The following is a 17,180-nucleotide window of genomic DNA, read 5'->3' on the forward strand; positions in this document are numbered from 1 at the left end:
GATCATTGGTTATATATTAAGATTAGTGCAATAAAAATTATTTTTATTAGCACTGACTCTCAAAACAGATCTAATGATTTTAAAGTTTATCCTAATATAATTTATATCATAATATATATATATTCACAAGTACAACTACGAGATTATTGGTTGGACTTGTAAAGAAAAATTAATGCATAGATGTGTGCATCAAAAGCTTGTGTTTTTAAGCGACTCTCTCTAATCTTATCCGTCACTGGAGCTACTCCATTCTTTTCACGTATATGCTTGTTTCTCATTCTATATCTAAGAATAAAATTACTCATATACCTGAGCATCCTCATGTTTCTCTTTTAATGATCAACATTTTATGCCATAAAACATTGCAGGTCTCACCACTGCATTATAGATTTTTCTCTTAAATTTGAAGGGTACATTTCTATCACATAAGTGGCCCCATACATCCCTTAAGTTTGAAGGCTTTACATGATATAATAAAAGTTATAGTATAATTAAATATTTCATAAATAGGGGTACCAATTTTTAAATAAATGCATTTTTTCGTCTCCATTAATTTCTCTCCATCCTCTTTTTTAAAATAATAATTAATTATTTTTTAAAATAAAACAAAATTTCTGACCATCTATAATAAATATATAGGCATATGATCTCACTGTAATATAAATTTATGTTTTTTATATTTGATATGTACTTTTTTAGTTTTTTTAATAAATATGAATATATTGACATTACAGGTGATTTGAATTAAGTTTAAATGAATTTAAATCAAGCACTCGAAACATATTTGAAATATTTAAAATATTAATTAAAATATTAAACACTCTACCTCTGCAAAATTGGAATTAAAGTCAGCATATAACAATTTCGGTGATTAAGTATTCAGTCATGGCATGAATTAATTTAAAGTCAGCATTTATGAGATAATTATTTTTTTAATCTCCTTTAATATTATTTAAGAAGTCATTACATTACATGTAAAATATAATTAATAAAATAACTCTTCTAATACTTAAAAAGTTATTATATATATCCTCAATTATTAATATTTATATAATTCTAATATTTTTCTAATAATAATTTAATCTTAAAATACAACAACATTGAGCAAATTTCTTTGTGATTAAATTCTACAAAAAATATTTTTTGTGATCATTATTGATTTGATCTTAAAATGTAATTTTTTATATTTTGTTCATAAAAAAATAATTATAATAATTTAAAATTCATTTTAATTTAATTTAAATGATAAAAATCTAATAAACTATGCATAATTAATTTCTATATATATCATGAATTATTTTGAAATTTAATTTCATAATTTCACATACATTTTCTACATTTCATATAACAAAAATTAATTTCAAGAAAAATCTCCCAACCACAACCAAGAAATATAAAGAAAAAAAAAAGAGAGATTCAGAGTTTCAGACCAAAGATGCCCTCATTCTCTCTCTACCTCTCTCAGTTATGGAGCGGATTGGGGCCGGTCGGCACGCCTCTCTTATCCTCTCCGTACTCTCCCGACGGCGGCCGAAGGCACCAAGAAGGTGGCGGTGGCGGTGGCGCCGGCGAAGAAATGAAGATGCTTTTGCTCCATCCAGGGCAGGCAGGATTCCACAAAGAAAGGCGGCGGCCTGCGGATCCGGAATACTCCGGCGAGGTGGCGGAGATATGATAGAGAAAGGTTGGGAAGAATGGGAGGATGGCGAGTAAGAGGAGAAGTCGGCGGCTTTCTTTCATGGATATATCATATATAGATATCAAGTTAAAGCCTGTTTAGTGAGAGAAAGAAGCAGTGTAGAGAGAGAGACGGCGCGAGCGGTGGGGAAGAAATAATAATAATAGGCAAAGATGAAATGATCAGACGTATGGTTTGAAAGCTTCGGTGAAAGCTTTGGTGAAGCCAGAACAAGAAAAGGAAAGAAGAGAAACAGAGAACTGAAAATAGAGAAAGAAATAAAGTATATTCAAATGTAAAAGAGTACAACCTATTATATAGGCACCATAGATAGCCTGAACAAAATAAACCAATAACCATGTTACACGTGTAAAGTGAAATAAAACCAAAGTAAATAAAGTAAATAACTGCTGTCTAATATCCCCCCTCAAACTGGTGTCTCCAACGGTTGAACCAGTTTGTGAGCAAGAAGTTTGAATCTAGGAGCAGGTAACGGTTTTGTCAGAATATCAGCTACTTGATCGGTAGTGGGTATGTGATGAATTTGTATTGTTTGATCTGTAATGCAATGACGAATGTAATGACAATCAACCTCAATGTGTTTAGTCCTGGCATGAAACACAGGATTGTTTGCTAATGCTATAGCTGAAGTATTGTCGCAAAAGAGAGATGTGGAAGTGGGCTGAGGACAATTTAATTCATGTAACAGTCGCCGGATCCAGGTGATCTCGGCTGTCGTAGAAGCAAGAGCCCGATATTCGGCTTCAGTGGATGACCGAGCAACGGCATTTTGTTTCTTTGTACTCCAGGAGATCAAAGATGAGCTAAGAAAATTGCAGTATCGTGTTATAGATTTCCGATCCTTCGCATCTCCTGCCCAATCGGAGTCAGAGAAATACTGTAGAATCGGTTTGTCCCGGAACAGAGGGAGACCGACGTGCAGTGTGCCTTGAATGTACCGTAATAGACGCTTGAGATCTTCGAAATGTAGAATGGTTGGATTCTACATATGTTGGCAAACCTTGTTGACGGTGTAAGCGATGTCCGGACGAGTGAGAGTTAGATATTGAAGACAACCGGCGAGTTGACGATAAAACGTAGGATTGGAATAAGCAGCAGTTAGACCATTGGAACTAGAAGATTTTAAATGAGAAGGAGTTGAGACTGGTTTACAATTTGTCATACCTGCACGAGCGAGTATACTTTGAGCAAAACGGCTTTGAGAGAGATGAAGACCATATGAAGTAGGGGGGGGGGGTCACGACCATTACTTCATATTCATATACTATAAAAGCAAGGTGATGATTGACATTCATTTACACATAATCTTATATAAATCAGAGCCATTGGGAAGGCTATCGAAATGATCAAATTATTACAATGGGAAATTATGAAGTTCAGGATTTTATCCTCAAAACTTAGATGATGGCCGATGGAGAACATTAGAAATGGTTTGTCCACTTAATCATTCTCTTTATAGGAGAAGATGTTAAATGACGAAGAAGACGAGCATTGAACATGTGTAGTTTAAATATATTACTAACAACTGGTGTTTCGTGGAGGACAATGAAGGGTGTTAGTTGACAAATGATGATTTGTATCGATGCCGGTGTTAGGCTTCAATCTTCAATTGATGGTCGACATCTGGTGATTGTCGTTAGGCAACAAGCCAATTGATGGTGATGGTGATGGTGGGCACCTGATGATGAATGATGATGGTATCATGCATCAATAAATAGTCACGGATGTGGATCGTCGATGGCATGTGTTTAAGTTATGGTGAGTGGCTTATAATGATATGCCAAGTAGATCTATGAAGTTCTCTAAGAATCTTATATCTCTCTTTACTACAAATCCTCCCTTGATTTGTAAGAACATCTTATTCATAATTTTTTTTTTTAATTTTGGACATCATAACATATTCGAATTTGGTTGATGAAGATATGAAATGTGGTCCATTAGTTAAAATGGGTTATTGCATACTTTATAAAATTATGATCTATCACTAATTTTATATTTAAACTTTGAGGGTTTTTTGGATTAATTAATTAAAAATTAATTTGTGATAAAAATTTTAAGCACGCATCATCTCTGTAAATAGACTTTATCACGAGTACAGTTCTACACGCAGGAAGAAAATATATGGAAGAAGCAAACTTGTGGATCAGAGCCACAGCCTAAACGGTCACCGAGAATCTTCTCTCAAAGCTTTGCAATTACGTGCCTTTCTCTTTTCCTTCTTCTCTCACCACATATTCTCTTAGATTCCTTTGGATTTTCTCTTCCTCCCTCCCTCCCTCCCTCGCCCGCCCTCAACTTGCTCGATGAAAAGTCCTAACTAGCTTCTTAGTTATTGTTATAAGCCAGGTTCCACTTGCGTATCATCACTGCTCCATCGTCCATGGAGGTGCTGCAGCTTGCTTCCACTCACGTCATCTCTTCCTTCCGCCGTGCTCCACGCCACCGAAAGACCACTGCTTCCACCTCCTCGCAGCTTCCTTCTCCTTCCATCCGCCGCCCGGAGGGAGAGCGGCGATCCACATGGAGTAGTGGTAGTGCTAGTGTTTCTTCGCCGGTGCCGTGGAGATCGAGGGAGGACGGTGCTATCGTTGGTTCAGGCGCTGATGAGCTCGAGCTGTTCCTTGATCTGGTGCCGCCGAGGATGAGGAGAGGCTTGGCGCGCCATGGTGAGGTGAGGGAGCTGATTGAGGTCGTCATGGATCTTGGGAGGAAGCCGATCGCGCGGTTTCCGTCGGGGGATTGGATTGTTTCCGACGAGCCTGTTAAACTTGTGGATTTACGGCACGCCATAGGCAAGGTAGTGGGGCTATAAAGATAATCACTTTCTTCTTCTAATGACGAATTTGTTGAGAATTGAGATCGTTTGGCTGCTTAATTTGTAGGTGGGAGACTTTTCTGTTGACAATCGTTCGGGAGTTGATCATTCTTTGCACCGAATAAGTGCGATTCGGAACCGTAAGAAGGACATAATTGGGTTGACTTGTCGAGTTGGACGAGCTGTTTCTGGGAGTGCGGAGATGGTGCGTGATTTAGTTGAGGGTGAAGGTTCCATCTTGGTCATAGGCCCCCCTGGAGTTGGCAAGACTACTTTGATCAGGTATTTAGCTTCCTTTTATAGTACTCATTCCTATACATGTCCAATGCATGCAGTTATAGATAGACTATCTGTTATCTTCAAGCGTCTTGTTCTATGGCATTGAAACTTAGTTGCAAGTTATTTCAAGCAAGAGATGATGAGGATTTTCACCACGTAAATGGTATTATGGACCTTCAGACACCTTCAGTTTTATGTGAATAATGAACGATGAGGCACCTATTACATCAATTCTCAGGATAAAAATCATTTAAATTAATCTCTTACACTCTCTCTCCCTGCGCAATTCATAACGCATAAGTTGGGATTACCAGGAGGATGACTAGATCAGGGAAGGGAGTCATGGGTTGTAGATCCTTTGCTCGCAGTTTGGGCTATGCACTTTCAACGGTTGGGTTTGATTCCATCAACTTTTTAAACTAACACCTTCGATTACCTTGGAATCAAAGAGGCTAGGAAAATTTATTTTGTGCGGACACCAGACGGCATTCAGAGACCAACCATAACGCTACGCGTCACTTTTTTTTGCTCGGAATCGGTGCTCGGTGCCGCTGTGTAGGTGATGTGACGCGTTCTAGTTGGTCTCCAGACCGTCTGTTGTTCGCACAGAATAATTTCTCCAAAGCTAGACGTCAAAAGTGCATCGCATTGCTGGATTGGTGTTACTTGCACTGTGAAATTAACCCAGAACAGTAGAGGATCTACACTTGGTATTCAATAGTTTTGGGTAAGTTCATGCATAACATTTCAATCTTTACTATTTACAAAATGACCATCCTTTTAACCCTATTTTCTCAATTATCACACAAAAAAATAAAAATTCACAACAAAATTCAAACTGTATCTTTTGCTTCTGTTAAATTTCCAATGATTTAATGCAAGCAAATACGAATAACTTTAGTAGTTCCAAAAAAAATAACATGATGTCAGTTTTGTAAATAAGGAACATTTACAAAAATTATTTTCTCTGTGTAAATAATCATTTGATCAAAGTTCGAATCTTTTGGCTATGAAAATTGCTAAATGGTAAAATTATCTTACTCCCTGCATGATAGAGAAGTCAATCAATTTCAACTGGTGAGGGCCTAAAAAGTTAACATTAATCCTTGGCTACTAGTTGATTTGAGTTACAACAAAGCATTTCTCTGAATTTGTTAGAGGGGAATAACATTTAAACACATTGAATGCAAAGCAATTGAAGTCGTTTGGTTTCAATTAGCTTATTTGTGGAGGCTTCAACTTTTATTTTATGCTCAGTGCATTCTTCCTCTTAACTAAGGCTTCGTTTGGGACAGCTTTTTCATTGCCTTCTAAAACAGTTTCTTAGTACAAAAATTTCTAATTTAAGAAAACTTTTAACAAAAACATTGTTTTAGAAAGCATTATGAAAGCTGTTGTCCCAAACTAACCCTTAATCTTTGTATGTTATTTTTGTAACTCTTTTTTTTGTTGAGTTAGTAATAATATTCTATGAAACCTTATAAATTAACTAGATTGACTTTTTATAAATTTCTTCTGATATGTTTCATTAATCCCCTTGTTTGTAGCTGAAATGGTCTGAACTATATTTTTGCAGGGAAATAGCTAGAGTGCTGGCTGATGAGCACTTGAAACGTGTTGTCATAGTGGACACATCCAATGAGATTGGAGGTGATGGGGATGTACCTCACTCCGGAATAGGACGGGCTCGCAGAATGCAAGTTCCTGATGTTAATATGCAGCATAACGTAAGTCATTTCCATTACATAAAAGTTTCATTAGCATTATTACACCTTAAGATCTTCAGCACTGTCAGATTGAAACAATTAGCTTTGTGTTGATCTTTGTGTAAAATTTAAATGATGCCTATGCAGGTTATGATTGAAGCAGTTGAAAACCATATGCCACAAGTTATTATAATTGATGAAATTGGAACTGAACTTGAAGCAATGGCTGCAAGTACCATTGCCCAGAGAGGTGTCCAGCTTGTTGGCACAGCCCATGGTGTTACAATAGAGAGCATCATAAAGAATCCATGTTTACAGGTGCTGGTTGGAGGCATCGAGGTAGATATACCTCGCCAGTTACAGTTTTTCCATCTCATTGGAACTCTTGGTTATCTATCAATACAATTTTTCTAAAATTTAGTTAGGGGTGTCAATATTTAACACGACCCGAAAACTCGACTCGGACCTGACCCAAAAATTCCAGATTATGGTAAAAAACAGGTCGATTCGGGTTCAACAATTCGACCCGTTTCAAAAATCGGGTCGGGTTCGGGTTAACCCTTTAACCCGAAAGTGACATGAAATTGATCCGTTTTGACCCGAAAAATCAAGATTGACCTGTTTTCGACCCATTTTGACCCGAAAGTAGAGTTTGACCCATTTTTCGACCGAAAAACTATCAATTTTTTCATGGTCCCATGTCATTTGGGTTGTGTCGGGTTGACCCGGACTTGAAGTGTGTCAGGTTCGGGTTGACACGAATAGTGCCGTGCCAATTTCGGATTTGACCCGAATCTGACTCGTGACTCAAAATTGACACCCCTAATTTTAGCCATATGCTAACCATCTTTTATCCATTCCCATGAAAAGCGCTCCCATCTCATGGTTTCCATTGAGTAGCATGTTGACTTCACCTTGCGAATTAACAGTCTTTTACTCTTTTCATAGCTCCTTTTTTTTCAACAAATTCCTTTTGCGGAGTATTTTGACTGCTGAAATAAAAATGTATTCACAATGTTCCATCATTTAACTATTAGAGAAAGGCTAGGTAAATAACATGTTAAGTAAGATTTTCATACGGCTGATGGTAATTCTCAAGTGTCTCTTCATCCAGAGTGTTACACTTGGTGATGATGAGGCGAAAAGAAGGAAAGTGCAGAAAACAATACTTGAGAGGAAAGGCCCTCCTGCTTTTACCTGTGCAGTGGAAATAGTATCAAAGAATGAGTGCAGAGTTCATCACAAATTGGAAGCCACTGTGGATGCTATTCTTGCCGGTAAATATTCTTGGTTAAATTGATGGTAGTGCATAGAGTCTTAGGCTTCGTTTGGGACGACTTTATTTCTGCTTCTTAGAGCAGCTTTCTAATATAAAAAATATTAATTTTTTACTAAAAAGTTACTTAATGAAGTAGTAAGAAAGTCGTCCCAAATGATACCTTAGAGTTATTTGGCTTCATATTTTTGTGGAAACAGGTAAATCTCCTCTGTTTGAAGTGCGAAAGCTGGAACCTAAGCCTAATGAATCTAGGGGCCTGGCTCCAGTTATTGATAAGAGCTTCGAAGATCGAGCACCTGTCACCAGTACCCTGAATGAGGATTCAGAGAAAATTACTGAGCAAGCATCCGCAGCTGTTTCAAGACGTAATAAGCATGGAAGCAATACTAAATCAGATTTGAGTAATCCTATACGTGTATATATTTACAAGGTAAATACTGAAATTTTAGTAGTTACTAGCAACATTGAAAAAAATTTCTTCAGGTAGCTTTATTTGACACTGGTCTATTAGTTTCTTCATTTCTTGCAAGAGGGAAGAAAATGCTGGGCACTGTAGTTTTCAAATCTCCATAATCTATATTGTTCCATCCTTTTGGTTTACAAAATTGAATGTCATAGTTTGCACTTGAGAATAAATAGCAAATCCTTTGTTAATCTGTATAGACCAAATAATAATGGCTCATTCCTCATTCTCTGAACATGGACATGTTATGCCGGTCCAGCTTGGACCGGCTCTACCTGGACCGGCCCAGCCGGTCCAGTGCTACTCGCGACGGACGCAGAGGAGCCGCGCGGAAGAGAGAGGGAGCCAGGGAGTGGGTCCACTTGCAATTCAAACATGGGTTAAGTGTTTTTGGAGGGAGAAGGAAGGGTAGAGTAGTCCTTTTGCTTTTAATTTGAATTAGATTGTATTAGTAGGGAGTTATGGGGGGATTAGGTTTTCATCTTGATTTGGAATGAGTTTTGTCTTCTAGGTTTTCTTGCTTGGGCTCTTGGCGTTGCCGGAGATCGTTGGAGAGTGTTTCCTTCCTCTCGAATTGAAGGAAAGTTGTATCTTGCAAGTGCTTTTCATCCTTTATTGAAATAAAAGCGTTTGCATCGTTTTTCTACGTTTCTCCCTACGTTTTCTCTCAGTTTTTTCACTGTTTGAGCTGTGTTCTTGCTGCGGACAGCAGTTTACTTGGCTTAGGTAATTGATTTGGGTTAGGTTTACTTGTGCAAACGAGTATTTCCTATCAGGACACTAGGAGGGTCAAGCTGGCTCTGGGCTTAGTAAGAATAGGCAAACCTTTCCTGCCTAGCATTGCCTAAGAAACATGGCCTACCACACATGCCTATGCTCAACCGCTAAAAGGTTCACCTTCTGCGAAAGTGCACTAGTTAGATAATTTTAACTAGTCATGTTTAGCAAATGGGAGGAAGGTTGTGCTAATTTGAAGCTGCGTATGAGTTCAATTGTATTTCAAAAGACAAGATTCAACACTTGATTTTTGTAATAATTCTCACAATTATTAGCACCAAATCTGAAGTACTATCATGGGAGCTTGTTGCATGCATATGCAAATGTCGGGGGTGGGTGGTAAAATACCGCAACGAAATAAATAAGAAAGTTAAAAACAACATAAATAAAAGAACACCATGATTTAATGTGGAAAAACCTGAAATCAGGAAAAAAAACACGGAGCCACGCCATGCCAAAAAAATTCATTATGAAAATATGGGAGAATTAGTACAAATCTCTCCTCTCTACCATTCTCTCATTGTTTCCCTTCTATCTCAAAGAGGAGAGAAGATATGGTTGAGTTGCATGGCAAGCTATCAAAATTGCATCTCTTTAGAACAAACGGGGCACTTTCGTATGAAACATTAAGCAAATGATAATTTTTGCATTAAATAACACCATTTTGTTGAGATGCTTAAGAACAAGAGGTTTGATAATAGTATTATTGTTAGTATATAAAAGTGCAAAATTGAGATTGCATAAATCTTGAAGCATTATAGATGTATAAAGTTTTGATGACCAGAAAAAGTGAATTTTTATGTCTTAAAAAAATTCTGGAAAAACTTGAAGGGCTTTTTACCAATATTTGGGGTAGATGGGCCTACGTAACTATGAGCAAGTCGTTAATGAATGCTATAGATTATCATAGTTTAATGATTCACAACGTGACTAGCATCCCAGAAGTTTGAGTGGACTAACTCAATTTTTGTATGTTATAACTTCAACCACTCCACAAATCATATTCCTCCTGTTTTAGATATGAAAGATTCAATGTGTGGGATAGAAAGTTACAAAATATTTATGATTCTCTATAAGACAATGAATAGATGTAGATTGATACTAGATCATGGGACACATAAAATATCTAATAGAGAGAGAAAACTGAGCATATCTTGCCAAGCCACAATGAAATCAATTTGTACCATTCACTTTAAATGGATTATCTTCCTGATGAAATTTCCTATGCTATTTGTAAACTGTTTTTGCAGCAAAATGTCAAAAGCAATTATCTAATTAACGTTGAAATTAGCCTTTTTTTCATTGAACTGTCCAAATAATTTTTTAATTTAGGCTTCGTTTGGGATGATTTTTTTATTGCTTCTTAAAGCAACTTTTTAATTAAAAAAAAATATATTAGAAAACTGCTCTGAGAAGCAATAAAAAAGCCGTTCCAAAGGAAGACTTAGTCATTATCTGCGATGGAACAAATAACTTGAATTATTCTTTTTCTTCTGTTTTCCTCAATCTTTTGCTAGATTTTGGAAGCTGATCTATTACAAGTAGCAAAAGTAATGGGTCTTGAGGATAAGATAGACGTCACTGATGACATTGGAACAGCCAATGTGGTTGTTGTATCAAGTTCTGAAATGAAGGAGAATCCCTGGATACGTAGTGTGGCAAAATACCATCAATTACCAGTTTTTGTGATTAAGGTAATTCATTTTATTGTGACCGATAATGTCACTTGTCAAATGCCCAGTTCATATTGCATATCTTGATCTTTATTACAGGAAAATACAATGGCCCAAATGGTAAAAGCAGTTAGAATGGTTCTTGGGGTGAACTCATTTGGATCTACTACAAAAATACCATTGGATCATGCAGAAAACATTGAGATTGAAGATGACGCACCGAAGAGAAAACCTACGTTAGAGGAGATTGATGCCTTGGAGGTATTGTGGTTTTTTCCTTTCTTCATATGTTCATTTTCTCACCTATTAGTTGTTCTAAACTTAGAGCATTTTCCATTGTTTCGCATGCTTTATATTTATTAATCGAGCCCTTTTTGAAGGATATAAAAGAACTGGAAAAATATGTCTTCGAATGCATTTGCTGCAAAAAAAACACTAGATAAATTTATTGGCCCTAACTAACATAGTTGAAATTGAGTAGGGGTGTCAATTCGGGTCAGCGGGTCTGGTTCGGATCCAACCCAAGTTGACCAGGACGTAAACGGATTGACCCGAACCCAACCCGTTTAACTAGACCAGACAGGATATATAACCTGGACCTGACCCGCACGGGTTACCGGGTTGCCCCAACCCGACCCACGAACCCGAACTGATCTGGATTTCCTTCCGTCGGCGTAGTGGTTGAGTCGCGCTGTGTAGGGCCTAGGCCTGGGCGAACGCAGGTGGTACTGGTGAGGCCGCATCCGCATATGAGGTAGATTGTCGTAGGCCGGAGGAAGCGGGAGCCATGATGCGTGAACTAGTGAGGCCGCAGGTGAAGTCGGGGGTGGAGGAGTTGCCAGGGCGGGGTTGTGCAGATTGGCCGGAGGATGCGCCGGGGTGGGGTCGACGGTTGGCAGTCGAGTAGTCGACCTTGCGGACATGCGGTCCGTGTCAACTGGGCTAGGTGGAGATGAGCCTGGGTCACAACGCTAGGTCAAGGTCGCGACTCATGAGTTAGCTGGGTTAGCCGGGTCGACCCACGTGTTTTCGAGTCAACCTGAATCTAACCCATTTTTCATACGGGTCAACCCGAACCTGGATTTTTCCGGGTCGGATTTCAAATCGTGTCAACTTTTGACACCTCTAAAATAGAGTTAGTCTGCTGTGAATAATATTTCCTTCTAACATTGTAGACTACTTTTGTGTCATCCTTATTGGTAAAGCTTGAAATTGAAATAGGAAAATTGTTTAGTCCGCCGCCCACCCAATCCAAAACTATTAGTTAACGTGGAAACGGATGGCCATCACATTGGCATCATCAGTTATTTATATCTTCAGTGCAGGCAGAAGAGATTCCCTACACAACATGCCCAAGGTAAGTAATGCAAAGTAAATCATCACTAACTATTGATCTCGGATCTGTTGAGGCAATCTTGCTTGTTAGTAAGAATTCCAGTTGTTGTGAATTGCTGCTAGGCAATCAAACCTTATAGTCTAATATTACATATTTGAGTGTCTTTCCACCAGATGACAACTATACCATTTATATCAAACTGGTAAGATATATATGTCAGCTAATAAGAAAATTATTAGGTTCGGACACCTAACAGAGAGAATCATCTGGATTTCTCTGTCTACAGTACAAGCGCAGTCAAAGCGTAGTACTGTAGTAACTACGCTTTGACTGCCCTTTGACTACGCTTTAATTGTAGACAGAAAGAAATCCAGATGATTCTCTCTGTCCGGTGTCCGCACCTAATAATTTTCCCAGCTAATAAGGATGATAGGCTTCTTCACACGTTGGAATCTTGTTTGTTTGGTACAAAAATCCAGACATAGTTTTTTACCTAACCAGAGAGTTTTTCTCTACATCGTTATCATCTCTACTGGTTCCTTGTGCTTTTCGTAGGAAGTTCGAATGGCTATCGAATACATCGTAATACCAGGGGGAGAGCCTGTGGAACTCCTTCCTAGATGCTCAGAAATAATAGCTCGGCAATTAAAGCTCGTGGAGAGCTACCAACTCGCAGCTGAGAAGTCGGGCACAGAGTTAAATTCAAGGTTGCAGATTCTTCCAATGAAAATAAGCAAGAAGGGTTCCTCTACAAGAAGATGTTCTGAATCCCATCTGAGAAAGCAAGCAAAAATTGACTCCTTAACCAGTGGGAATTCAGGTACAAGTTTCTCTAGGCTTCCCTTTTTACCCAAATATTCATGAATCCATGATTTGCATATGAGTTTTGGGCTATATTCTTTACATATATTGTATGTACAGTAATGTAAATGTTCTGAATGTAAATCATACTCATTCTTTTAGTAAAATAATATGCAATCACAAGTTACATTAGTTGCCATGAAATTGGCTTAATTCTTCTTCTTCTTCTTTAACAAATCATTTCTGTTTAAGGGGTTTAAATGGTTTGAAACTCATATTGATATATAATCATTCAAGTTTCATCATTTTTGATGATGCATTTTCTATTTACAGCAATGAGCCTTGAGCATGAAATGTCCAAAAGGTGGCATATAGACACTTAGCACCAACTATTTGCCAAAATGTCAACTTAGCCAGTTTAGTATGTAAACAAAGGCCCTTGATTCATTTATGCTTTTTGCTGATTTTTGTGGTAAGGATGTTATTTACAAGCATCTTAAGTCGTCCCAAATTTAGGATGTTATTTTTTACAAGCATCTCATAGTATATCCAATAATTTTAAGTTTATATTGATTGAAATTTTAATAAGGATGTTATTTTTTTTTATGAAAATTATGGCTGAGAAAACAGTTTTTGAAAAGCTGTGATTGCAAAAAGTAAAATGAACATAAGCTGTACCAAACAAAACTTAAATCAATAGCTTTTGCAGCAATGATGCAAATACTGAAGGATTATTGCCTGATTGATGTTGGTTAGGTATATCTCTATACTGTACACTCAGTACTGTATATTAAAATTTCGTTTGGGATGACTTTCGTATTGTTTTGTAAAGCTACTTTTTAGTACAAAAATTTCTTGAAAGTAAAAAAAATTTGTCATTTTAAGTCGTCCCAAATGAAGCCTAAGTTGCTAATTTTGTAAGAGAATGATGCTTGAGGGCTTTTAGAAACTTGTTTCAAGTGTTCCAAAGGATATTTTTGCATTCTATATGCTGTAGCAGGTGGAGAATGTAAAATGCACAGGATTTGTCTGATTTTAAGGAATTGGAGTGAATGAAGCTGTATTTTATTTCATTATTTTATATTTGATTTGTAATTTAAATTATTTAACAAATGTGAACAAATTCATCTATATTTTGATAATTCTCTATCTAACCCTAATGAAACGGGGGAAACAACTATCTCATCATCAGCAGAAACAAAAATTTAAATTCTCTAATCAACCATATATAAGAAACAAAAAATCACTCTATTTTTCTTGAACCAAATAAGTGAGTGAATATTAATTTTATTCATTTTTTGAAGAATTTCCATTTCATTTTCATTTTATCCTTTCAAATTCCACCAAATCAAATGTAGTCAAAAAAAGATAATGTGTGTGAATGACAAGACTTGGCCCGAAGGTTCCAATTAATGAGGTGAGAACATATAGTCAAATGGTAGATTAAATTTTCATTTACTAAATCTATCTCAAATACACTTAAATAGTCATTACAACTTTAAAAATAATAAATTAATATAAAATGAATTAGATATCTTTCATTCGGCGTGTCACATCTACGGTACACATTTTCACATATTCTACTCATTTTGATTATATTAGATTAAACATGAAAATGTTATAACAACTAAAAGTAAGTCAAAGCTCGGTGAGTGAAACGTGCTTCTAAATTACTGTAACTCAAGACAATTTGAACAATATGCATTATCATTCAATTCATATATTAAACTAATTCCATTTAGATTCATTTCATTTTAAGACTTTCAATATTATTCATGTACTATATATTTATTTATATCTTTTTTCTTTCTCATAAATAATGCAATCGTCATAATAGTCACAATCCAATTTAATATTAATGAAGGTACTACTTTTTCAATTCCTTTTCCTTTTCTATAACATTTTATATTTACGTGCATGATTACATTGCGTCCCCAGCCAATGCTATAAAGACGTGTGCTCCATCAGTCAACATGTACATGCAATCATTTGTAATGCAATTAGAAGTAATATAATTACCATAAAATAAAAATATAAATACTCACATTGATTCGGATGTTTTAAAATTCCGCTTTTACTCATTACAAAAATTGTTATTCAACACCTACACAAAAGACATTATTAAATGTCAAAGTTTTGAATTATTGATTTCTCGCGTTTAAATTTTCTTCCTTTTAATTATATTTTATTTCTTAACATAATAATATAATATTTTATTAATTAAGATGTCATTATTATTAAATTTAAAATATATGCACTCTTACTCTTTCTCTCCAATTTTGCTAGTTAAAGCACCTAATTGTTCTTGTATTTAATATATTATATTCAATTAAATTTTCCATAATCTCATTTATTATTCTCAAAGATGTTCATAAATTTTAGAAATAAAATTTATTAACATTAATCATTTTAATCCAATAATTCTCAGTTATAAATTTTCATTATTTTCAAATATAAAATTTCACAAAACGTACCTTGAACTTCTCATATAAAAATGTGTTCATGTCCTAGCTCGCACGTAAGTAACTTCTTCGTTCAGCAGCTTGCTCGTAGGTGCCAACTCCCTTCTCATATTCTCTCTCTCTCTCTCTCTCGATCTCACCTGTCTCCCTCTCCGTCGTCTTCAAACAACGAAGCCACCCACGAATAAGAAAACTTCCTTTTTCTTCCTCTCAGCTGCCTTTTAGTCCCTTTCGTTCGTTTGATTCCACAGGAGTGAGAAAAACACAATTATTCTCCACAAATAGTCATTACTTTTCATATCCAAATGTATTCTCTTGCTTGGTTTCGCTATCCAAATGTATACTATGTTTCTATTAAATACAACACATTATGTATCAATCTTATCACTTATATCAATCTTAGTCTTGCGATATACATATATTAGTCATGTCATATATCATAATTATCTCCTTATTATATTATATTGATTATGTAATTTATCATCTATAATCATATCATATACATATGTAAGCAAGACATGACATCTGGCTATCTGTGCTATTTTTTATATGAAGTCATGTAGGCTAACACTATATGAATCAATCTTAATTATATCAGTCATATTACTAAGAATAAGTCTCGCATCACTTATCAAAAGTTAGACGACTCATGTAAAAAATTTTCACTTTATGTCCGTCGGTATATCATATTATATCAATCAATCTCATTATACCTCTATTTTATATATATATTTTAAGGATCGCACTATAAATATTTTTTTTTTTAAAAAAGCTCATCGGCTCACCCTCATCTACAGGATAATATTGAAAAGAAATTAAATTTGAATAAAATTTATTCATCTTCATACATATAAGGGTATAAAGGTAATTTATTCTTATACAGCTGCAGCACAGCAACTTGACAATTATACTTTCCAAACAAAATGTATTGCTTTATGCACAACAATTTCAAAAAGCAACTTTCTGTACACCAATTTTACGACCTGCTTTACCGACAGCTGCAGCCGTCCCAAACGAACTCTAAATGAATAATAAATTTATGCATATCAATTATCTCATATCCAAATATAGTATATTAACTTTAGATCATCTTACACTCAAATAATATTCTATATTTTAATTAAAATGACATATCTACAAAATTAATCGGTGAAAGCTCAATATAAACTAGCAAAAATGCTCATAATGATAATATCTATCACCCATCAAAAAGTATACAGTGAAAGTTTTCTAAAATGAGAAGTATTATATTTTTATCAATTTCAAGAGGAAGAAAATAGACAAAATAAAAAAGCATAAAGAATATAGGTAGGGCTAAGATTAGCTACCATGATTAGAATGTATTTTGAAATTAGGAGGACGAACGAAGATGCCCTAGAGCAAGCTTTCTCTCTCCTTTCTCTCCCCTCTCCTCTCCTCTCCGCTCACCAAACGTGCATATGAAATGGGAGGGGAAGGCTTAGGGTGAGGGATTTTAGAAAATACTCTTTGATATTTTTATTTTTAAAAAAACATTTTTCTAACCCAGTAGCATGACACTCAAGACCCAGCGCCGTTGTGCTTACTTAAATTCTAGAAAACTAGAGAACTTGGTGTCACATCGCCTAGTAAACTCAATGCTACATCGCACCCTTAGCCAATTTTTAGGAATTTGGGTAAATTAAACTTGTACCTATTACATGACATGTTTTTTGAAGACCACTTATCATGGCAAGATGAGGAATATGATATAGAGAATTTTTTATATTACAAAAAAAAAAAATCCAAATAACCCTAAGGTGACCACATTATTCCTCTTAGATAACCGGACCAAGAAACGACAATTATTAGCATATCATAGCAAGAAGCCATGATTTTTTAGAGCTCAAGGAGAGTTGTGGTTAGAGTGGC

The 17,180-nt window shown here is 35.8% G+C and overlaps 1 protein-coding gene across 1 annotated transcript; it reads left to right on the forward strand.

Annotated features, from left to right (window-relative positions):
* Window positions 1-3,809: 3,809 nt before the first annotated feature.
* On the forward strand, window positions 3,810-13,044 carry LOC110099410 (uncharacterized protein ycf45). Its single transcript, XM_028697927.1, has 9 exons — window positions 3,810-4,496; window positions 4,582-4,796; window positions 6,370-6,520; window positions 6,647-6,838; window positions 7,614-7,776; window positions 7,976-8,208; window positions 10,536-10,712; window positions 10,791-10,952; window positions 12,583-13,044. Exons 1-9 carry the CDS (start codon window positions 4,080-4,082, stop codon window positions 12,889-12,891), a joined length of 2,019 nt encoding a protein of 672 aa, XP_028553760.1. The 5' UTR covers window positions 3,810-4,079; the 3' UTR covers window positions 12,892-13,044.
* Window positions 13,045-17,180: the final 4,136 nt, after the last annotated feature.

This window comes from Dendrobium catenatum, unplaced genomic scaffold, assembly GCF_001605985.2.
Source record: "Dendrobium catenatum unplaced genomic scaffold, ASM160598v2 fragScaff_scaffold_1022, whole genome shotgun sequence".
Taxonomy (NCBI): domain Eukaryota; kingdom Viridiplantae; phylum Streptophyta; class Magnoliopsida; order Asparagales; family Orchidaceae; genus Dendrobium; species Dendrobium catenatum.

Bases quoted from the DNA above. Each gene is read 5' to 3' on its own strand.
- LOC110099410 (XM_028697927.1), top strand. From the start codon at position 4,080: ATGGAGGTGCTGCAGCTTGCTTCCACTCACGTCATCTCTTCCTTCCGC. The intron at 4,797-6,369 runs GTATTTAGCTTC...ATATTTTTGCAG, and splicing joins GGCAAGACTACTTTGATCAG to GGAAATAGCTAGAGTGCTGG. The intron at 10,953-12,582 runs GTATTGTGGTTT...TGCTTTTCGTAG, and splicing joins AGGAGATTGATGCCTTGGAG to GAAGTTCGAATGGCTATCGA.